The 25,291-nt window shown below is 35.8% G+C and overlaps 1 protein-coding gene across 6 annotated transcripts in view; it reads left to right on the top strand.

Moving 5' to 3' along the window:
- The window catches only part of LOC128991839 (dystrophin), a 549,174-nt gene that overhangs the window by 490,487 nt on the left and 33,396 nt on the right, over positions 1–25,291 (top strand). For all 6 annotated transcript variants that reach the window (XM_054415050.1, XM_054415047.1, XM_054415051.1 and 3 more), the window contains 3 exons: positions 5,292–5,464; positions 18,419–18,563; positions 22,034–22,157. In XM_054415050.1, the coding sequence (XP_054271025.1) occupies positions 5,292–5,464; positions 18,419–18,563; positions 22,034–22,157 (442 nt within the window). The remainder of the gene's footprint in view (positions 1–5,291; positions 5,465–18,418; positions 18,564–22,033; positions 22,158–25,291) is intronic.

Raw genomic sequence — 25,291 nt, forward strand, 5'->3', positions numbered from 1 at the left:
CTTCACTAAGTTTATTCATTAATATTTAAAGATGATTACTTTACACTCCCTTTATCATGCGATTGATCAAATCGTCAATATTTTTAACGGTAACAAATAAATCTCCATTACTCACTAACATGTGTAAGCTGCACATAAATTAGTCAAAACCGATGTAAAAATTGGAATTTATATACAGTACTGTAGATTTGATATTAAACTGTACGGCCTTTATGAGTTTTAATATCGTTGAATTTCATAAACAGATAACTGGGATGGGTGATGAGTTTATTGGTTGTCTCAGTCAAATGTAGACTTTCCGGCGATTCTGATAATGGACGAGATTAAAAAAGTAATTAATGTGCGTAGGGTCTTAATTAAAATCATATACATAAGGGATGTGTGGTTTGTTTCTTTATGTGGTCATAAAATGGACGTGTTTAATGTCGTATACTTCATTGAAAACATTAATTTTGTAGAAATATTGAATTTAATTAGGCTAGTTAGTTTATTTGTCAAGAAAAATTTTTACCTCATAGCATAGCTCTTTTTTTCTACATTCCTCAAAAAATGAGATCGAAACTGCAGATAACCGCTGGGCGATAATAGTTTGATTGGATCATAGGAATGTTTCTCTACGGTGCAGGAGAGTGCAGAATGAAATCTTAAATTAATCCTTAATGATGATTGTAATAGCCTAAAACATTGTAAAAAGCAGTACTGTACTGTAGGCTACACAACGAATTTTAATGCTGATTATTCGTCACACGCTTGAAACATATCATTGTCATTGAGAAGTTCCTAGGGCGTGAGCTGGTTTATTGGTGGAGCACAGGGCAATCCCTAGGTCCCGGGTTCGAATCTTGCCAATCGTCAATGGTTTGGTAATGATAATGTCGTGACCCTCTAAGTCTACCCTTAAGTTCTAGGATGTGAAGGTAGGACAAAAAATGTCCAATAACAAAAGCTATAGTAAATCCCCAACTATTAAAAACGCAACGATGACTTTATCACCGAAATGTGGCCCTGTGGACCGCTATAGGGCTGGACGTAATGTGACGTCATTTCAGTGATAACGGGGGCAGTTGTTGTTATCACCAGCTGTTTAATGCCATCAGCTGTCAGGATACAGCCGTTGACTCGGTCCGGTGCATCTTACTGTCTTTTACTTCTTAACTTCTCCACGATTAACTTCCTTTTCATGTTTGTCCAACCAAAATACATGTTATCAGGAATAACGTGTGCTGCTATGACAATGGAGCGGATATTTTCGTATACGGATATAAAACTGTACTCTTCGTATTGTACTAGAAATAGTTTGGTAAAACATAGAGTACAAAGTTATTAATAGTACAAGTACATTAAAAATCTGAACCACAGATTGGACTGAAGGGCGAGGGCATGTAATGAGTTGTTTTAAATCATATAGAAACATTGTTTTTCTCATATAATGTCACGATAAAAATCACGTATATTTATTTTGAATTATTTTTTAAATTGTCATTTTTAAAGTCACTTAAAAATCATACTACTGTTATATACTATACAATGGCCTTGGGATATTTCAACCAAATAAAACTATTTGTAATTTTCTTTTGGAACCGCATACACATACATTTTTTTCTAATACAGACCACACTTGTTGAAGTCCAAAAATTCTCTATAATCCCTTAGACTCTAAGACGTCTTGTATCAGGTCTGAGTAGAGGCGGGAGTTGAAATGGTGGTCACAAAGGAATTTCAGAACATTCTTGATCTTAGGTATGCAACTCAAGAGCAAGTTCAACATTGTTATGTCTGAAGGCAACTTTCATAAACACATAGTTTGTAGAGGTTTCAAACGTTATATTTTTGTCATTGAAATATTTACGTGTAATACATTGAAACATCGAGAATAAAAACACAGAAATTGTTATTAGACTTAACTTAATATTCTACACCGTTTATTACTCTGTACCATATACATATCGCAAACCGTAGAGTAGGGTACTTGACATAACATTTTTGCTAAAGACGTTACCTAAACTCAAACGAGCATTTTTAAGCTGTTGTAAAATGTGTTCATCAAACTTTAATGAACTTGTTATGGAAACCATCAGCTGGTGTTATCTTTAAGTCACACTTCCGGTATTAATATGGATCAAGCTACTTCCGGAGAAAGTGTCAAACTTTCCGCCATTGCTTTATCTGCCAGCTTTAAAGCTTCGGAGACTAGCGAGTTTATTGATTATGGATGGGAATTACCACTTTGTTTTTACGGCCAGTGATAAAGCTTTTGTGGGTGAACATGCGATGAAACTTTGTAGAAAGTATTTAAGTCAATGATAAACAAATATTATAGGAGTAAATGAACTTACTAATTATACTTGTATTGTGGTGGTAAAGAATATACATTTTAATAGAATATACAGGATATTTAATATTAATAATATTATAATATAATATTCAATACATTATTAAAGAATATACCATTTCATTGTGAGAATTAGGTTTACACTTCTCAGTTAAAATGTCAATATTTTCAATTAATTACAGTTTGCATACACCAAGATAAGCAGCAAGGATACTGTACATTTTTCAGTGCTGTTTTTGTCTTTAGTACTGTACAATACATTACACTTTGAGAACTTAACTGATCGTGCTTGAATTGCATAGACACATTGTTTTATTTCGTAGAGAAATGTTTCAGTTTTTTCAAGGATTGAAAACTATATGGCAGTGCTTTCGCTTTGTTTTTAGCTTGAAAAATACATAAATCATCATCATTCGCTATATTTTCATAAAATCTTTTCAGCTAAGTGTTCCATAAAAATTTTAAAACTCTAAAGACTTAATAGTACCTGATAAATTGCCCAGCCACAAGATTAGTTTAAACCCCAATAAGTAGTGGCAAAATGAGTGTTCTGTGACATAATGAGTGCGCGACAAAGACTGTTTGGACCCAGAACTAGAAGTGCTCCTAGTGACTCGGATAGTGCTAAGATGAAGAGACATACGTAAGACGCGGAGTGCCTGGTGATGGGGGACGGGAGGTGACCCAAGTGGCCTGGACCCCCCCAAAATCCCCCTGAGGCCGGGGGGACGCACGTGGCCGGGCCGACGCCTGGGCCGCGGTCCTTCCTTCTTCGACCTCCAGCGGTCCCGGTCCGTAGAGGACGCGCGCTACATCTACCTCAACTTCGTCATCCTACAGGAGCTGCAGGTTTTTGAAAAGGTAGTTGAAATGCGTCAAAATGTCCTTTGTATGTCTTTGACCATTTGTGTAAGTAGACGTCCCATTCCCATAAAACTGCTGGAAATTGTGTAGTAAAAGTGGAAATGGTTTAATTTAGCTGTAACAGAGTGCGCTGATGTAGATGACTGACTTATGTCGAATAAACTAACTTTATCATCATTTAAACAATAGCATCTTTTATGTTACATGAAATTCTATTTTTTTTTAAAAATCTAAAGGAGACAATATAATTTAGACAGCAGAAGCACTCTGTGGTCAGTGGCTCATTCAACTATTTCTATCAAATCAAGGATAAGGATTTTCAAACCGAATGCTGAAATTCCACTTACTGTATAATGTTTTGGCTTGGTTAGTTTGTAAAAGAAAACTGTATGTACACACTAATAAGTTTAGAAATCACCTGAATTAGTTATTTATTTGGCTAATAACATTGAGTTTATCCAAAGATACATACATCACGAATGGCAGAGTACATGACGACCCATGTTATCATATTGTAGTTGACATTAGCGTAGTCGGACATGAGCTTGCAGATCCTGATGGTTCATTAGGAAAGGGTAAATTTCCATATTTCTGTCTCGCAATTATGATGTCTAATCAAAACCTCCTGATGGACCTTCAAACCTAAACTTCCTGGTATCAGTGCAAACACAGATTCCTATAATTAAACCACTGCACGTATAAGTGGTCGTCTAAAGCGTTCGACATCGTTAGCGATGACTGTCTTTTAATTTCTCTAATATTAAATAGCCAAAACATAAACAAGATATACAGTAGTTCGTTTATCAACGCCTCTTGTTCAAACATATTTCTGGATTGAATTATACAAATTTGAAATATTATTAAATACTGTTTATTTTATCTAACTACATTTCACCGTCCCCGTACATTCAAGCCCACAGATGATTATAATTAAAGGTCACTACAACTATATTTCAATCAGCAGTCCTCGTCTATTTCGTGTGACTTCACCTCCAATTTTCACCTTCACAGCTGTTTTACCTGATAAATTATTCAAGACGGTAAACACACTGACATTGAATAATGAAGGGATAAACAGCCAATCAAGAGATGGGCCGCCTAACGCCCTCGTATGTTGGCCTGCCGCAGAATAAATATGCACTGGACCTTTCCTTCTTCGTTTTACGCCTTATCATCCCTATAAATCCCGTAACGCCCGGTTTTAGTACATAATAATACATCCCCCATGCAATTTCGTCGGGCGCATTTGTCAAATTCGCCGGTTTACGAGCCAATTAATCCGGCCGCTCGCTTATTAAGCGTCGCTGTCGATGCGGGTTGAAAAATGCAACTGCTCGATGAGTCGGTTGGATTGTTATGATTTTTATAGAATAATCTATGCATAGTTTTACAATTTTTTGCATACCAATTTTTTTTATGACTGGTTAAAGATTTGTACTATTGTATCGTGGTACAGGTTCGTTAGTAAAGACGAGCCTCGTACTTTATATAAGTCAAAAATTTATTATCGTAGTTTAAAAATGAAACATTCGGATTTTCCTTTAATAAAAATGACTTATTTAAAACCTCAACTCCTTACAAAATACAACTTACTTACAAAATAAGTATTACTATTTGTTATTGTTCATACAATGCGAAGAGTTAAAGTTCCATCGTCTCTACCTCCTTAATGAATTGCACTGTCATTTACTTTTAAACATTTTAAAGTTGGAGTTATGTTTCAAAAACTCTTCTTAGCAGGATCGAGACATGCACTTAAATACAATTCATTGTCCTGTGGAACCAACCATTTCTGACGTATCGCCCAAAGAGCGTATGTCCCAATTCATAGCATCTTCACTCTCATTTCTCCTAGATCATGTGAATACCTTGTCGGATGATTTTTTCCTCCGCTGCTATAGTTACCCCAGGACCTGTGAAAGCTTTGTCAGAAGATCCTTTATAACTATTGCTCGAGAGTTGTTGACGGAGTTATTTTGTTGCAAGGGAGATCTTTTCCCATGTTGATGTAGAAATATTGATAAAGTAATTCTCTTGCAAGGAAGATCCTTTTCACTGTTGCTCCAGAGTTATTAACAGAGTTATTCTGTTGCAGGACCTGCAGAGCGAGATAGAAGGACACAAGGATGTGTACGCGGCGCTCAACGGCAGCGGCAGGAAGCTGCTCAGCTCCTTACCTTCCAAGGACGACGCCGTCATGCTGCAGCGTCGCCTGGACGAGATGAACCAGAGATGGCACCACCTCAAGGCCAAGAGCATGGCGATCAGGTAGGCTTGCGATAATTCTAAACGCACTTAGATTAGAAACTGGTAATTCCGTGGAATTTTCAGGAAGCTATAATTGAACTAGACGAGACTTATGTTGGCAGGGGTGACGGCATTTTTTTATAAAACCATAATAAGTTCTGTCTATGCCAGACATAAGAGCATAATTACTGAAGGAAATGTGGTGCTATATAGGGGTGGTATTAAAATAATGACGAATTTTCCCACGTTCCATTTCCATCGATTTTTGCATATACAACTTGATCCGACCTTAAAATGGCTATATGCTTTATTGAAAGTCATTTTCAGAGAAATCCTTTTCGGATCTTGAATAAGCAAGTATCAGGTACGAAAGTTTAAGAATTATAATTTCCTAATGCCATCCAAATACTTCTTTTAAATAGGATATCAAAGGGGACACATAAGAATAGTCATGTTATCATTATATTTATTTATTAATTTTATTGTACTGTTTAGACCTTAACTTCTCAAGTATTGCGAATGATAAACCTATATTTCTTAAAAAATTGTGTTGTTAGGAATCATTTTTTAAGCCTCGCACCTTACATGCAAGAACACTATAGAAACTGAGCGTAAGCGTAGGAAGTAGTGAACGACATCAGTTCTTAGTATTTTACCTCACATGTTGCATTCATAATCTGTTTACGCTTATATTTCAAGGAGATTACTCAGAGTTCAAAGTAGGAAAAACGAAGAAGAAAAGCTTTACTTTTAAGCTTATTTCCCACGTGAGTTCAAATTCCTTTGAGAGGGTTTTTGGTAACGTACTATTTTGAAAACTATTTTGTAAACTTATAATAGTATTTCTGCTTTTAATTTTTTTTTTTTTTACGGTTTGATAACTGTGTGCCTAGTTGGGTGGGTCTAAAACATTTAGATTACTCGGATCGTACTGAATCATTGGTCCTACACTCGGTTATAGTTTTTTTTTTCTGTACGTTTTCCTTGAATTTACCTATCAACCTATAATAGTGAGACAATGACATTTTTTGAAGCCTACAATTTCCTTTCACTGTTTCAACTACACCAGTACCCATTTTGTACCACAACGTTAGCACAGCTGGTACCACCAGAGTTACCACTACACACACAGGTGTTACAGTAGGGCCAACCTGCAAGCTTGGCTCCGGCTCAGCAGACTTGGGCTAATGTTGCATATGGCTCGTCTATACATAATTTACGACGCTACCAAACCCCCGCAGATTTATTAGGTTCCTTTGATTAGATAAATGACCCAGCTGGTGCCGATATCCCCGCCCGAACGTTACTCAACATATTAAACAACGATTTGGCCACTACTACAATGTTACCTGGCTGGGAACACGTCGTCGACGGTGTTGGAGACAGTTGTGCTCGTTTGCCATGGCATTAATTTATAGAACCTAATTTACACAGATATACCCTACATGTTTTTTCACGTTCGTGTACTGTAAGGACGCGTAATACAAGGGTTGTGAGAGTGACATTGATGGAGAACCTGTTGGAATTAATTGTGGCCCCCAGTTACCTCAAGACATTGTTTGGTCGCTGTAACTGTTCCTGTCTGATTATCAACTGTTACATTGTACCGTCGTAAACAACGGGAACAGGTTGTACTAGAGTTGTGGGAGTGACATTGATGGAGGACCCGGTGGAATTGTAGCATCCAGTTACCTCCAGATATTGTTTGGTCGCTGTAACTGTTCCTGTCTGATTATCAACTGTTACATTGTACCGTCGTAAACATCGGTAACAGGTTGTACTGGAGTTGTGGGAGTGACATTGATGGAGGACCTGTTGGAATTGTAGCTCCCAGTTACCTTCAGATATTGTTTGGTCACTATAAGTTATCTCCGTTGGTCGATTGGTCGATATGTTACAATCCACAGCGGGAGCCAATTGTCTTTATCAACTGATAACAAACAGAGTGGTCAATGATAACCGTTTAATCATATGGGGCAATCTATGGAATGATCTATGACTTATGGTCCACACATTGATAATGGTAGCTTAGTTTTCATTTGAAATTGTTTATGAAAACAAAACTTTAAAAGCTTAGTTTTACGGTATAACTGTACATTTTCAATCCTTTAGAACTTTTTAGAACCTTTAATTATTACCTATTCATTCAGTGCGTAAAACTACAGATTTTTATCTATGTTTTTTTTAAGACGTGATACTGGTTTTTTTTCACTGTCATTAATTTATCACTTCTTTATGCCTTTAACTTACTACAACTATGTTGTCACTTGTCATATGTTCTGTTAGAGGTTTTCTGGCTTCATTAAGGAACCGAGGACTTTCTACTAACAAGGGTGTTCAGCAAGTCCACACTTACAATTTTCAAATTATCACTTCATTACGGCAAACCCTACAGTCATGACTTGTTGTCTGTCATGCCTGTCATGTCTTGTCATGTCTGTTGTGTCTGGAAAGGTGGTGTGCTTACGTAAGAGGATTGTCGACTTATCTGAGTTTTCTATGTTTTGTTGTGTTCAAAAGTGTGTTCAAAAGAAAGTGTCATAATATAGGTGAATTCGAAACATTCTACACCATACATCTGAAATAGCCTTTATAGTATCAAATGAACACAAGTCCTATTTTAACCAGTTCGTAGTGTTTAAAAACATTAAGAAGTACCCAAACTGCCAAAAAGATAAGCGGATCAGTTACTTGTGAAAAAATACTTAATATGAATCAAGGCCATTACCTATTGTAGTCACAAGTTGATTCCCGAAGACTCGGTAGTTTTTTATTAATTAGTATTGTGGTACTTTATAAAATCTGTCAAAAACCTTTGGAACTATAAAATCTGTCAAAAACCTTTGGAACATAATACCGGTCTAATATTTAATTGCTTCCCAATTTCTTTCCCAACGTATGTTTTAAGGTTTTAGTTATCAAAACTGCACTTTTGATATTCATTTTCCTTTGTAGTAGGCATTTATTTTGTTCTTAGACTACACAATGAACTGAAATGCAAATGAATGTCCACACAAACGTATCTGAAAACATTATTAACCACCACCGTTTATCAAAGAAACTATAACATACAGTAATGCCTTTGAATTCATGGTCATTTGCGTTTTGGATATTCTTGACGTCATTGATTTCTAAAGTTGTATGTTAATAATTTTGCCAGTTCCGTTTGTAATACATTTGTCAACTAATTAATTGTGATTTAAAATATCTTTGACCGTCCATTTCACGTATAGTTGATGTAAACACGATAAGGGCGTGTACGCGAGACAGTCGTTACTACATTCACAAGACAGAGATCGTGCCAAACATCCCTTGTAAGGGGCAGACCGCCCTCGTTGGCCGGAGCTGTAAGGGATGAATTCTAATGTACCCCTAGATTCAATAAGTAGTTTAATTTGTATAGAAGACAAGTAAATTTGTTTCTTTTTTTAATCATCGATGTATTTTTTTACTACCAGCTAAGGTTCTTCTCCAACTGTAGAATTACAGAATTGCATTTATTCAATCCTATTTATTCAATTTATACTACCATGAGTTATAACAGTTTAAACGTTAGACTCGTATGGTATGCTCGTGCAAAAGATTACATACTATTTTGCGTTATGCATTGTATATGGAATGTTTATAAATTCTTAAACAACTATGATCTCACTCTTTACGTTTTCTTTTTCAAGCTAATGAATAAATTAAACATTTATATTGTATGAGTTGAGTTTAGCCATTGTTTAAAGTATCCTTAACTCAACTTGTTATAAAACACACCCTTTTGCCTTAAAAAAGCCTTTCCAATTATAAAAGTAAAAATAAGTGATGGAACGTCCTCAATAACCCCTCGTATTATAACTTAAATCAAATCTTTCTCCTCTACATAAAAAATATCTCAAACCTAAATTAGTAGTTTGTATTTTTTTTATCATAACAGTTTTATTTTAATATTTGTTTTACCAACACTTGTGATATTTAAAGTTAAAATCAGCCAAAAATAGGCAGAGACGCCGGGGCGGATGTGACGGGTTGTACATGTTTAATGACCTCAGAGAGGAGAGGGTTCCGGTCAGTCGTATATGGTATGTACTCTTACCCTACACTGTCGGACTTTAATTTTTTTTTTTTACTAAAAAAATTATAATTTAAGTATATGGTGGTCATCTTGAAGTCTATCAATTGTGTAACCCAGGCCAGGTGATTGATTAGGTTAGTTTTGGATTCCAATTGTTTACTTAGAGCCATGTGTTAAAATTATATGAATTTTAAATTTACTTGAAAATGTGTGGTGACCAAAAACATTAATAATTGACATTCCCATTCTCCACACACACACACACACACACACACAAAACTGTTGCTTTGGAATGTCTTGATCTATAATATGGTGGATTTTCTATTCTGGTTTATATTATACAAATCTTTGTCTCGCTGTATAATAATTTTATCAAAATATCTCGGCCCTACTTACCTTGAAAATAATACTAAACTTTACATTTTAGTTGCCGTTGTGTATTGTGTGTAGACTAAAAGTACTCCCTCATAAATGTTAATCCTTATGGATCTGATAAAAACATAAATTTTCTTCTCATATAGAGGGGAAGTTTTCCTCTTCTATTTGTTTCTTGTTTCATGAACTGCAGTAACACTTTAATACAATGTTTGTGGTTCTAAACCCCTTGTGTTTGTCAAAATTATGTGAGCATCTGTGGTCCGATTGCAATAGCATTGTGGGTAATCCAAGAGGGATGTTTTCTGCTGGCTTACCACCTCGCCAGGGACCGCAACATGTGGTCCTGTCGCTGATCTTATCACTAGGCTTATCTCGAGCTCATGTGGTCTCCTGTCGGTCTTATCACTGATTATCTTATCCTCTAGATTCTCAGGGAGTTGTAGATCGCTAATCTTGCCACAACCGTAGACCAAACAATGTAATCTTCTATTCACCAATTTCATCCAAAAATCGTTGTGATTTTGGCTCAAAATGTAGTTTGACATTTTAAATACATCCAAAATAACAAAAGGCTAAAAGTTTGTAAAAGAATTATTACTAGCCGAATGTTCATTTTGTTGAATAAAGAAGAAGTGTCGAAAGTAATGATGAGTTTAAAGATGAACAAACAATACTAGGGTGTTCAGTAAACTATAACATACTATAACTAATAACTACAACTACAACATATAACAGTTTAGTTATGATACTAGAGGAGCTGAACAATGAGAAACATTTTGTCGAATGTAAAAAAAATAATTGTCTTATTTAATTTTTTATTGTAGCCTATTTTAAGTAAAAAGAACGGTTATCTAAATTGTTATTTATACTCTATTTTATATAATTACTAATACTACAGGACAGGAGACTCACAGTAAGTGTTTTAATCACCCAACTAAAGTATTTCTATCGTATATAACAGTTCCAAGCAAAAACTAAACATTTTTATTTATTAACACAATTCTTATCAGTTTTAATGAATGAGTAATACAGTTGGCTCGATTTTAAATAAAATTAAACTTTCATAATTACAAAATAAATTGTATAAATAGTAAATATTGCTCATTCATATAAAATAAATAATATTTCGAAATAAAGAAAATACAGATCCAGATCCAGATAAAAGTCAATGATTATTTTTACAATGAAAAAATTAAATAAAATTGGAATTAAATCGACATCAATGAGGTGGAGATAGCGCGTTATCTTATCTGTTTAAAGCTCCGTTATCGCCATTCATTCGTGGCATCGTCCTTGGGCATTTAAATTTATCTCTACTATGGAATTTCATTGATTATCATTTAATGTTTTAAATAACTTCTGAATGAATAATGCTATTTGAATCGGGATTTCGTCTACGTGTTTTGCTTTAGCGAACATATTGAAAAAATCTAATTATTTGTTTGTTTTTTTATGATGATTTTTATTTTTATGTGGTAAATATTTGTTTTCTAAAAACATAAAATTTCGCATTTTCTTTGTTAGTTATTTTAAAGAGCTAATAAAAACCTATAAATCTAAAACTCTTTGTTAATCTCATGGATAATGAATAAATTGCTGTAGTTTTATTGTTTATGAACATATTTTATTGAAATTCGTAAATTTTATTACAGCCTTGCGTTTTTTATTTTATATTTTATTAAAGGTGTATTTATTTACACTTTGTTGTGCCATTATTATTTTATGAATAAATATTACTTTGCAACTTTGATTCTGACAAGTTTTAATTGTGTTTACTCTCTTACCTAATACATTTCGAAGATTTTAAAATAGTGTTACACACATTTGCGAGTTAAATTTAATGATTCCTTATACTCTTTGAGTTCAACATACTTTATAACATGTACATCAACCATTTTAAGATTCCTACTCTGTAGTAAAGCACAAGCACGTGGCCACTGTGAGAAGTAGGAAGCATCTCACAACTCACAACTCACAGCTTCGTTAGGCTCGGTTGACGAAGTGTAATTGCAGCAAACATTCTCACTGTATCATCTCATTACTGTAGACAGGTAGTCTAGTCAGCTGTTCTTCGCAACAATGCTAAATGAAGCCAACGTTAGTGTGTGGTAATCGTGTTCACGCATTGTAAAATCAACAACAATCTCAAAATATGCAGTTCCGAAAATAATAAATCACATGTTAAACGTTTGCCCACTTGTAACAAAATAAGATTGTACTCGCTGGTTCCGGAATGCGGTTTGGAGGGATTATGTGCGAGATTTCCTCGTAGAAACATGACATGAGTCTGTATTGTATTTAGTTGAAAAAGTAAAACCGGTACATAACTCATTAAACATAGAATTAGTCATTAAACATAGGGGGAAACTTTAACCTATGCATGAACCAGAAGTGAAAGAGGAATGTTTTTCGAACTTGATAATATAAGCTTTACAGTTTCTTTTGATATGTAATATAACAAACATCAAAGCATTTTGGTATTTATAAAACAATTAAAAAATGTACCTTTAGTAAATTCAATTAAGCTGAATTTTCTTTAGGTTAGGCGTTGTGTTATACATTCTGCTATCAATGAGTGAAAATTTGTAAAATGAATCAAATTACACGCCTGATTCCAAATTCTAAAACACCACATCTTCGAACGCCTGTGGCTTGGCGGGAACCCTATCATTAAAAGTTCCTTAGCCGAAGTTTTCCTAACTTTTAACTTCTCTGACGGAAAATCTTTATTGTGATTTATAGCAATTTTATAAATTCCCAAGAAATGTAACATTTATTGTATGGGTGAAATCATACATTTCCAAAGTTTGACGATGTATTTAACTTACGAATCTAAAACGTTAGAGTGCATATTACTTTAATTCTCGCATAGTTAAAAAAAAAAATTAAAGTTTTATGCATACACTGATTTTTCGAGCTTAACAAATATTGAATTACATTAATTTATCGTACTAAATGATTATAAGTCGTACTAAATCATCATACCTATAGCGTCAATCTGATGTAAATAAAACTGTTTTAGTTCAGTAGTTTATAATTTTGAGCACCGTAATCTCTCTGCAGACAAACACATATTTCTGACTTGGTGCTCAAGAAATGAAGTGATGAAAAGTAGCTTCTTCCTGACCCCGGCTTACTTGCGGGATAGATTTGACGTTCGTTTGAAAAGAGCTTATCTTCAACTGGTTCGCTGTTTGCGATTATGTTGAGATATATCAGGAAAATAACATATCGAAGTCTTATAATATAATTCACTTGGTGTTTTTGTTTTTAAACCGATCTAGCAAATCGATTTTTGTTTGACTGTGTCCTCTTTTACTTATTTTACTTTATTACCTTATATATTGCTTCTCACTTATCCTCCACTACCTTACTGCTAATTTATTTTGATGCTTATCTTTTTCAGTCTACATTTTGAGATTGATGCAAATTAAATATTTTTTATTATTATTAACGAACTTACTTTAGGGAATTTGGAGTGAGATAATGTGGAATTTTACGCCAAAATCAGTAGCTTCACATCTTAAAACACAAGGAATTAACACTTTTTTACTTAATTGTTCATAATTTTGAAGCAATACTTTCAAATTAGTTATTATACTTATTCCTCTCACAGAATGAAGGACAACGTTCTATTTTCCTACTAAATAACAAGTATCATTTTCACCCCAAGTATACAGTGTACAGAGGAGAAGCTTCTGCGGAGATGCCACGACTACTCAAGTATGGCTACTTTGAGCTACTCGCTTTGACGAGAATTCATCTCTCAAAGAATTTTAAACTTGCGGATTCCAAGTCATTATTAACGTTGCTTTGCCGTGTTTTGTCCGTTTACTTTATGCGGTTTATTAAACCCTTATGAAAGCTTTCCTTTTGTTAGTGAAACGTTTGTTAATACAAATTTACGTTGTTTAGTGCAGTTTACGTCGATTATATTGTTACTTATTTCAAGCAGCTTCGGTGTGGTTCGGAATTACAATGAGCAGTCTATCAAACAGTTTTTTATAGCATTAAATAATAAACAAAATTGTAACACTGTTTAGTTAGTTTCAATTTACAAAACATTAAAAAAGTGTATATAATTTTGTTAGTATAACCTTTGACTATTGGTAGATAGACATTACATTCCCGTGTTAATGTTGTCGCCAGTTTGTTAGTCAAATGCATCTTAGTTGATGTGAGCCACCGACAGATTGTGCTGATCTAAATTGCTGATTTCTGTCGTTCAAACTAATTTGACTTATTGTAAGCTATAGCAACCCTTCTGACTCATTTAAGTTGGCCAGCAAAAAAAAATAGGGGAAAGTCTAATTTTAGACACTAGCGCGTTCTGTGAGTGGCTCATTTAACTATGTTCTGTTGGGGTAAAATTGGCTACAGGTGGTCTAAAGTAAACTAATAGGAAAATACACAGTGTATAATATTTTTGACAGCCGCTTGACTGTGACAATCCCGTTGAACCATGATGTCTAGAGTGTAAAAAACTGGCTACGACCATCCCATCTATAGATAAGATATCCACTTAGGTATAAAAAATCTCTGATATAACACGACAAATTCATTTCTCTGTACTATTGTCAAGTAAATTCATTCAAAACTAGTAAAGGCCGTATTCAAGCACATTTACAACAAAAGCGTACAATCCACGACTGGTCTTTTTAATCTTGACGAGTGTTTAAGAAATAATGAAGTGTTTTCCATCCACTAATGACCTCATAGTTTGGCCCTTGCACTTTGACCCACTCGACTCTAGGGTCAAACCAAGGATCTTATTCTGATCAGGGTTTAAATTAATTGGATCGCTGGAGTAATGAAAGGTCGGAATATCCAACTGTTTTCCGTTTATTGTTTTAATTATCCTTTAATTTACATAAGTCCTTAAAATCTGAATAAATCTGAATGCTTTGCAATCGTGCACGATTTAAACCCGTATCTTTTTATCTATGTGGTAAAATATTCGTGAAAATACATGGTAAAGATAAGTTTTAATCAAGAGTTCGGATTGTGTTTGAAATATACTGTTGTTCAATTTCAACTTTTTTTGTAATAGTTCAGAAATGCTTCTTGTGTGTGCCATGTATGGTTCATAGTTGCAACTGTTTTGTTCATAAAGTCATGTATAACATTAAAAGATTTTTTTCACGCAGTTTGACAGTTAAATTTCTCCATTGTCCAGCAATGTAAGATTAACCCTCATGTTTTAGTATATTGATTTTATAGGGAAAATAAATTAGAGTAACAACTATCTGAATATCTGCTAATTTTTTATGTTTAATAAGCAAAACCAGTCAATTTAAATTTTTGGCTTAATCGGTCCTAACCGTTTTTCAGAAACAAATCACAAATACGCAAATATTCAATAGACACACTTACATATCTAGACAGGCCCTACTATAAAATAATCTATATGAAAAACTAATTCAACGCGAGACATGTTGAAATATATATTTATCCATAGTGCTAACAGTGGAACAAACGTATTGTCGGGGACATAATTGTAAAGCACTTGGAATGATCCAACGATGTAGACAGGGCATTGATGGTCTGCGAATGAAAAGTCCGACGAAATAACAGACCTCTAATGATGGACTTGAACCACGGCGCGGCTCTTTGTTAACCACATTGGCGTGGTCAAAGGTCAAATCAGGTTAGCCAACTGTACCGCTGTAAACAATACGACCCGGTCATATTGGCATGCAATTTACTTTTTGTACTAAGTTAAGCAGTGATTGAGTTGAATAAATTATTTTTAATGAATTACTAAATGTTAAATGTCAAGTGTAAAATACTATTCAGTGTTTTTTTTTTTTTTTTTTTTTTTTTTTCAGAAAAGGTCCGCCACTATTTAAACCATTTTCCATAAAAAGCCACATTTTTGTTAAGTGATTTTTTTTTAGTTTTTGTGGTTATTGAGGTTCAGTAAATAAAAAGAAAACGTAGAGATATAAACTAACCTAACCTAACCTAAACTGTAGTTATTCCACAGTTAAAAAAAGTGGCGGCCCTCTGAAAAAGACCCCTTTTGAGTTGCGAGTATATTATGTTTTTGAGTTGTGCAATTCTGGATGAAAGCACAAAGCAATCAATTGGAATTAGTTTCTGTAGCAAAATTAGAGGAATAAACTTAACGTCGGAAAATCTTCCCTTTGGGGAAAGTAGCCCTTAAGCATGTGTGAAAACAATAGCTTTTGCGGCAGTAAAAATTTATAGTTTTACATTTTTCTCTTATTATGAACTTGAACTTCACGCCGATTGGTGAACTCCTGGTTATTTTATAGCATCTAGCAGTTATATTTTTATATTATTACGTTTACTTAAAACCGTTTTGACAGAATATTTGGATTTGCAACTTTCCTCGTCTCCCCATGAGTCGTGAGCGACCTCTGTCTATGACGTCAGATTACAAGATACACGATCTGCATCTCATATCTGATACAACCACAAACAATGGCCGACATTGACCAATCAGATGCCAGATAAGACACCTCGTCTTGTTTAGCGAAGCATTGTGTGCGTTAAATTACAGCTCTTGGTCGGTAAATTGAATTTTATGCAAAGCTGCGAGTGATAATATATATTTAAGTTTTGAGTAATCGTGAGGTATTTTACATCCAAAATATACGCACAACACATCAAGCTAAGTGGGGGAATAGGGGGGTATTGAATTGTAAAGCGGGGAATAGACGATTAAGGTGAGGTTTTGAGAGGTTTTGAAGGGTAGGGCCTATAACAGGTTATGGAAGATTAGTTAGTTGTTCAAGAGTATAGCAGGGATAGGTATAAAGAGTGTGGTGAAGTATCTAGTGGTAATATGGAGTGTATAGCATGGAATAGAAGGTTATAGCGGGGGTTCGAAAGGTATACCGGGTACATCAGAGTATATCAGAGTCTTAGCTACTTTTGGAAGGGTGTCGCAGGGCATGGACGGATATAGCGTTGTATGAAAGGTTAAAGAGGGATGTGTAATGTTATAGAGGGGTGTGGAGGGGTATAGAGGGGTAAGAAAGGTTATATGGCGGTATGGAAGGGTATAGAAGGATAAAATGGGGTATGAAATGGTATATTGTTGTACGGAAGGTTTTAGAGGGGTGTTGAAGGTTAAACAGGGATATGGAAGGTTAAATCAGGGTATGGAAGATTATACAATCGTATGAACGAGGGTATAGCGTAGTATGGACGGTTAAAGAGAGGCTATAGAGGGGTATGAAAGGTTATACGGTGGTATGGAAGGGTATAGATGGATATAATGGGGTATGAAAGGGTATATTGGGGTTTAGAAGGGTATAGAATCGTAATGAAAGGTATATCGTCGTATGGATGTGTGTATAGCTGTATGGATGGGTGTATAACCGTATGGATGGGTGTATAGTTGTATGAATGGGTCTGAACCATCGGCGAGACAATCACAATCAAGTGCAATGTGAGACAGTTTGTAGCGCACTATCCTCGGATAGAAGCAGAGAGACAATGTATTTACTGAGAAGCTTAGAGTGCTCAGAGAGTCTATTGGACCATTGTCTGAACCATCGGAGAGACAATCACGTGGAAGTGCAATGTGCAATAGTGAGACAGTTTGTAGCGCACTATCATCGGATAGAAGCAGAGAGACAATGTTTTTTCCTGAGCAGCTTAGAGTGCTCAGAGAGTCTATTGGACCATTGTCTGAACCATCGGAGAGACAATCACGTGGAAGTGCAATGTGCAATGTGAGACAGTTTGTAGCGCACTATCATCGGATAGAAGCAGAGAGACGATGTATTTACTGAGTATCTTAGAGTGCTCAAAGAGTCTATTGGACCATTGTCTGCAAGAGCAATCCGTTTATTGGAATCCACTTTGCTACTATTAGTGACTTTACTATTTACTTTGTTTCTGTTATTTCATTGTTTAAGCTCGGTATTGTTGGTGGTATTTTTAAGCATCTCAGACCTCCCAAGAACTACGTAGATAAAAGAATTATTGCATTGTTGTAATGCACTATTGAGTGGTATGGGATGTTAATATTTTTTTATTGTAGCCCTATAATTTTGGCAATTAGTTGACATTTTGTACTGTTAATACTAGGTTATTACCTTCTTGTCAGGTCTTCATCCATGTGAGCTAGGAGATAGGACATGAATGTTTGTACCTCGAAAGTATACAACGGTTCTCTGCTTGGTCCAAGCTACAAGAAGTGGGTTTGGGGATTGGCTTCGGTGCTTCGAGACTTTGGCTTTATTCGTGATTGAAAGTTTCGATACTGAAAGGCTTTTCTGTAGATAAACTTGGTAGAAATAAGGGTGTATTATCATCTCGATACAATGACACTCTAAACTGTAATTTTGGGAACTACAATCACGGATATCACTATGGGCAGTTTTATATTATATAATGAAATAGCAAGTAGTTTTGGTACTAGTATCTAAGTAATGCTTGTGTAACTACATGAACAATTCGATCACTATTTCTCTTTATTATACGGCAAAGGTTATTTCCCACATATTTTAAATTGCTGTACTTTAATTTCTGTCTACTATATTCTCGGTGTTCTGTGGCAGGAACCGTCTGGAGAGCAACGCCGAGCACTGGACGGCGCTGCTGCTGTCGCTGCGTGAGTTGTTTGAGTGGGTTATCCGCAAAGACACTGAGCTGACCGGCCTGGGACCCATCGGTGGTGACGTGGCCTCCCTGCAGAAACAACTGGTCAGTAGCCATACCGTCACATCAGTGTGTAGACTTATTTAACATTGTATTTAAGGTTTAAAAATACTAAAATCCCGATGCAATTAGACTAAACTAGAACCAGTTATGCCAAAGGGGTTTCGCTTAGGACGTCTATTTGTTTATTGTTTATTGTAGGTTATTCTAAGTGTACAAATATTTTAGACAAAATGTACATTTTGAATACTAAAACAAAACTAATTTTGTGAAATCGTTTTAGATGTGGAGATCTTCTAACTAGACCCAGTTCGCCTTGATAGCTCTTTCGTAAATTATCTTTGTTAAATGAAAGGTACAGCCAAAAGACTTATTTGCTTCAGATTACTTTAAAAACTATGTAACTTTACTTAAATTATTTTCGCTTTTCGATTAAATTAACTCTTATCAACATAAATCTGTTCTAATCTTCAGGGATATTATATATGTCTGAAATATTGCCTGGAACTATATGCCTAATGAATACAATGATACGAAGAATTGCTTGCTGAGGGATTTTATTTTATGCAACACTGATTGGTGTTGAACCTCCCTCTTCTTTTGAAAAATTATTACCTAAAGCTATTCTCATATTTGGTATTTTACTTATTTTTAAATACAAAACTAAATTACTACATTAATGGCATGAACAATTCATTGAGTCGATTAATTAAGTAAGTAGGTGAACTTAACACGCACAAAAAGTATTAACAACACTCAAAGATGTCAATATCGTATCTCCAACAAGCAAACTAAAGTAAAATCATAATCTAATATCTTTTTCCTACAGTCACCCGACAAAGTTGGCTTCCTTGTACTGTTTATAGTACAGAAAGCTGCTAATTGCTGCATATTTATACTTTGCCGTACGGTTTATACTTTGCCGTACGGTTTATACTTTGCCGTACGGTTTATACTTTGCCGCACATCATGATTCCAACGAAACAACACAAAATAGCGTGGTTCTATACTTCATTTTTGGTTCTATTATGCACGTAATCCGTGTACGCTTGGAAATAGGTTGGCAACACTTAAAGATAATAATACTATGAGCAGTTGATTGACTATTATAACTACGATTTAACCTGTCATTTCGTGTTTATAGTTTAGGCATTTCTGAACTTTCTGGACTTTTCATTTAAACGTTTTTAAAACATTCCTACGATCTTAATAAACAAGAAAATACCTTTAAAGCATTTTTTTAGGCGCGGAAACCACTTCAAATTACAAAAACATACGGAACTATATTCTCAAAACGCGGAACATATTTCTTGCCGAGGAAAAATAGCGGAGTGATACAGACCGCGGGTACTACTTTCTCTAGGACACCTATTTGTGTTGCCAGCTGAACCTAAAAACGTGTTGTATAGTGTTTGAAAGACTAATTATTTATATGCTTTATAGTGACTGTAGGAAAAATATAATGTGTAACACGAGTGAAAAAGGCCTTTGCTGCACTCGAGATCATTCCGCACTCGCCTGCGGCTCGTGCGTAAACATTGCTCTCGTGTGCAGCAAAGTGCCACTTTCACCACTTGTTACACAAATAACTATACTATTCATTAGTCTTTCAAAACCATGACATCGCAACAAGACAAGCTAATCCACAAACTCGTTTTAAAATTGTTTAAGAAATGCTATATAAGGATGAGAAATGTATTTCCCGGCCAGCCCGAGCCTGTGGGTTCACCGGTTCCCTTGACAGCGGTTGATGACAGGTCTGAGCGCCGGCAAAAACGTGTTGGCAGCGCGGCTTACAGCGCTGTCGTGCGGGATTGTCTCGTCGGTCTGCAGGCGTTACATCGTGTTAATATGCATTACATGATATCCTTCACACAAAACAACGCCTCAAATAAACGTCATACATTCATTGCGGGTTTCTTGTCTTATTTAATCGGTTGGAATAATTCCGTTGAAGCTATAACAGCTTTATTTACTTTTTTTCATTTTTTGAATAGTTAGTGTTTCTATTTTACCTCAGATTGGTAGGTATGGAATGAAAAAATACTGTGAATTATGTTGTAATGTGTAAACTTAAAATGTTTTTATGCTCCCTAGCTTTATAGTGATTTTATTTATCAAATAGAACCACGTGTTTTTTTTTTAAGTTTGCAGAATGAAATTAGTTTCTATTATTGTTGGTAGCTGCTGTATTTGAATATTGGGCTATATCTGCAGTTAAATTCAAATGTATTACATTTTAAGTTACCGGTACATAAATTTTTCCACCACAAAACAGTCATAATTTTGCTATATAAAATAAAATTGCAAAAAAATAAATTCTGATGCAAATACATGTTGAACATAAAAACTATCATATAGTGCATAAATATTTTAAGGTTAATGTTGCGGCATTTGAGCTCATCATTATGTGTAAATCACTTAGAATAAAATAAGTAAATTGTCTTTTAATTTAACAGTCGTCAATAATCTGTTCCAGAATATAAAACTCTAATCAAAAAATTGATAATATTAATTCCAAAAATAAATTATTCTCGGACATAACATTATTTTTTCACCAAAAGATGACATTTTCCATTTTCCGCGTGGAACCCAAGGGAATTCATATAACGAGTGCATTATTTTCCCCGCTTATGAGGAAGGCGTTATTGCACGCTTTGAGATAGATCAAACAGTTTGCCACAGATTTAATTAAAGTTGCCGTGTGATTAAATTAGTTTATAAAGGAGTGTAAGGCAGTAAGCCACACTGTGCTCGTGGTATACAATGCACCTACGTTCTAATAACTGCCTCTTTACTCTTCGTCGCCATTCACTACTTATTGGTTTTGTGGAAAGGAGTTAAAAGAAGGTAATCCTCCTTTTTTAAGAGCAGTCAACGATAATGTTGATTTCATAGACTTTTTCTTTACTAAATTAACATAGGTTCTATGTTTCAAGAATGATTGAACATGTTTATCACTGCAAATTTGCTTCCCTTTAAGGCTGCCGATATCTAAGTGATTCGTATTTGTCGTCATTGGATAAAGATTCGCATATTTTAATTGTAGTTTTTTTACTTAAAAGTCGGGTTTATTGCAATAAGGATGAACTAATTTCTTTAAATAACTGAACCAATATTGTTGAAAATAATTTTAATACAAAAAACTTTCAGTTTTTACCATTGTTACTCTACAAAAACACTTATCAAATATTTGTGCTTAACTTTAACCTTTTTGTTTCTGCACAATTTTATATTACATTGTGGTCTTCCCCTGAAAATCCTATATTCATCTAAATTTCTCTTGATCTTATACACTGTATTAAAACCTTCAGTTTGGGTTCCAAACCATTGTGTCATTAAAATACCATATAGCTAAAACTGTCGGTGATTGTCAACATTTGAGGCAGCATACAATTGAGGAGAGATCAACACAATTAACCCTGAGCTGTAAGACTTAATCTTGATGTTGAACTTACCTATAGAAGAATGACTAGATATTTACTTGTGTCTACAACTATATATTTTCTCCGCAGGATGACCACCGAGCTTTCCGTCGTCAGTTGGAGGACAAGAGGCCGGTTGTGGAGAGTAACCTGCTCAGTGGTCGACAATACATCGCCAATGAACCTCCCCTGTCTGACACTAGTGATACTGAAGGTAACTATACATTCTACTATTGACTATTGTATACTAGAGTAGACATTCCGTCGTCAGTTGGAGGACAAGAGGCCGGTTGTGGAGAGTAACCTGCTCAGTGGTCGACAATACATTGCCAATGAACCTCCCCTGTCTGACACCAGTGATACTGAAGGTAACTAGAATGTAGCCTACTATTGACTATTGTATACTAGAGTAGACATTCCGTCGTCAGTTGGAGGACAAGAGGCCGGTGGTGGAGAGTAACCTGCTCAGTGGTCGACAATACATTGCCAATGAACCTCCCCTGTCTGACACCAGTGATACTGAAGGTAACTAGAATGTAGCCTACTATTGACTATTGTATACTAGAGTAGACATTCCGTCGTCAGTTGGAGGACAAGAGGCCGGTGGTGGAGAGTAACCTGCTCAGTGGTCGACAATACATTGCCAATGAACCTCCCCTGTCTGACACCAGTGATACTGAAGGTAACTAGAATGTAGCCTACTATTGACTATTGTATACTAGAGTAGACATTCCGTCGTCAGTTGGAGGACAAGAGGCCGGTTGTGGAGAGTAACCTGTTGAGTGGTCGACAATACATTGCCAATGAACCTCCCCTGTCTGACACCAGTGATACTGAAGGTAACTAGAATGTAGCCTACTATTGACTATTGGATACTATAGTAGACATTCCGTCGTCAGTTGGAGGACAAGAGGCCGGTGGTGGAGAGTAATCTGTTGAGTGGTCGACAATACATCGCCAATGAACCTCCCCTGTCTGACACCAGTGATACTGAAGGTAACTACAATGTAGCCTACTATTGACTATTGTATACTAGAGTAGACATTCCGTCGTCAGTTGGAGGACAAGAGGCCGGTGGTGGAGAGTAATCTGTTGAGTGGTCGACAATACATCGCCAATGAACCTCCCCTGTCTGACACCAGTGATACTGAAGGTAACTAGAATGTAGCCTACTATTGACTATTGGATACTATAGTAGACATTCCGTCGTCAGTTGGAGGACAAGAGGCCGGTGGTGGAGAGTAATCTGTTGAGTGGTCGACAATACATCGCCAATGAACCTCCCCTGTCTGACACCAGTGATACTGAAGGTAACTACAATGTAGCCTACTATTGACTATTGGATACTATAGTAGACATTCCGTCGTCAGTTGGAGGACAAGAGGCCGGTGGTGGAGAGTAATCTGTTGAGTGGTCGACAATACATCGCCAATGAACCTCCCCTGTCTGACACCAGTGATACTGAAGGTAACTACAATGTAGCCTACTATTGACTATTGGATACTATAGTAGACATTCCGTCGTCAGTTGGAGGACAAGAGGCCGGTGGTGGAGAGTAATCTGTTGAGTGGTCGACAATACATCGCCAATGAACCTCCCCTGTCTGACACCAGTGATACTGAAGGTAACTACAATGTAGCCTACTATTGACTATTGTATACTATAGTAGACATTCCGTCGTCAGTTGGAGGACAAGAGGCCGGTGGTGGAGAGTAATCTGTTGAGTGGTCGACAATACATCGCCAATGAACCTCCCCTGTCTGACACCAGTGATACTGAAGGTAACTAGAATGTAGCCTACTATTGACTATTGGATACTATAGTAGACATTCCGTCGTCAGTTGGAGGACAAGAGGCCGGTGGTGGAGAGTAATCTGTTGAGTGGTCGACAATACATCGCCAATGAACCTCCCCTGTCTGACACCAGTGATACTGAAGGTAACTACAATGTAGCCTACTATTGACTATTGGATACTATAGTAGACATTCCGTCGTCAGTTGGAGGACAAGAGGCCGGTGGTGGAGAGTAATCTGTTGAGTGGTCGACAATACATCGCCAATGAACCTCCCCTGTCTGACACCAGTGATACTGAAGGTAACTACAATGTAGCCTACTATTGACTATTGGATACTATAGTAGACATTCCGTCGTCAGTTGGAGGACAAGAGGCCGGTGGTGGAGAGTAACCTGTTGAGTGGTCGACAATACATCGCCAATGAACCTCCCCTGTCTGACACCAGTGATACTGAAGGTAACTAGAATGTAGCCTACTATTGACTATTGGATACTAGAGTAGACATTATATCTGTATGGAACAGCTGTAGCCAATTCAATTATAACATAGTTGATTAATCCAGCAACAGATCTTCAATCACTAATGTGCAAATTTTATTTTCTCTCTTCGTTCTCTATTCTTTAATTGATGAGACATAAAACATGCATTCGTTTACAGTTTGTTGCAATTTAGGTTTTAAGGTGAACATTTGGTAGGAGTAATCGTCATCGATTTTTTCTCTATTTGAGGCTTAAATTTTTCATTCTAAAGTGGAGTAATGTTTATTACCCTTCATAGTCGAAGATACTAGTCTAGATATTCTATAGCTAAATTTCATATTGTACAAGGGTGTATGGAAGAATGAGCGTCTCTGTCTTTACTTCAATCAACAATGTGTCTACTTACTAGTAAACGACTCCAGCTAAGAGAGTTTTCAAAGGTGACTAATTTTATGAGTAGGGCCTAATAGTGTTTAAAATGTTCAATTCAAAGAAATTGGTGCAGATAGCAACTTCGGGTGTTTAATCTATGTTAGGTGCAAATAATTTGAATTTGTCATATTAAATACCCTCTAATACTCGCAAATTAATTTTAATGTTTTCATCACAAAATGTTTATATACTGGCATGTATATACTGGTGTGAATTTTTTTATATACCCTGAACACTATCATATTGCTCCTATTGTAAAAATCACTTGTATTTATCTTATAAGCCAGTATGAAATCAATTATTCTGTAATATCCTTCTAAGATCTTATACTTGCATGTTTACAATTATTTTCCACTAAAATAGTTTTAAGTTTAACAAACCATGTAGCAATAAGAAAACGTGCTGCTATTCCTATTAAATAAACCGAAAGCTTCATGAAAATAAATAAAGTTATCCAAGTAAATGAACAGCGTAACTGAATGAACCGCAAAACTGCCCCACTGACCCATAGCGGGGCCTCGCTAAACTGGATCACTACATGAAACACTAATTAAGAGGGAGGGTCTGGGTAAATACAAACGGCAAAAAGACCACAGCGACCTCAGACTGTGGATATTACACGGAGAAATGGCCACAGTTGA

Source organism: Macrosteles quadrilineatus, unplaced genomic scaffold (assembly GCF_028750875.1).
Source record: "Macrosteles quadrilineatus isolate MER2022 unplaced genomic scaffold, UCM_ALF_1.0 Scaffold_4__1_contigs__length_99947679, whole genome shotgun sequence".
Lineage (NCBI taxonomy): Eukaryota > Metazoa > Arthropoda > Insecta > Hemiptera > Cicadellidae > Macrosteles > Macrosteles quadrilineatus.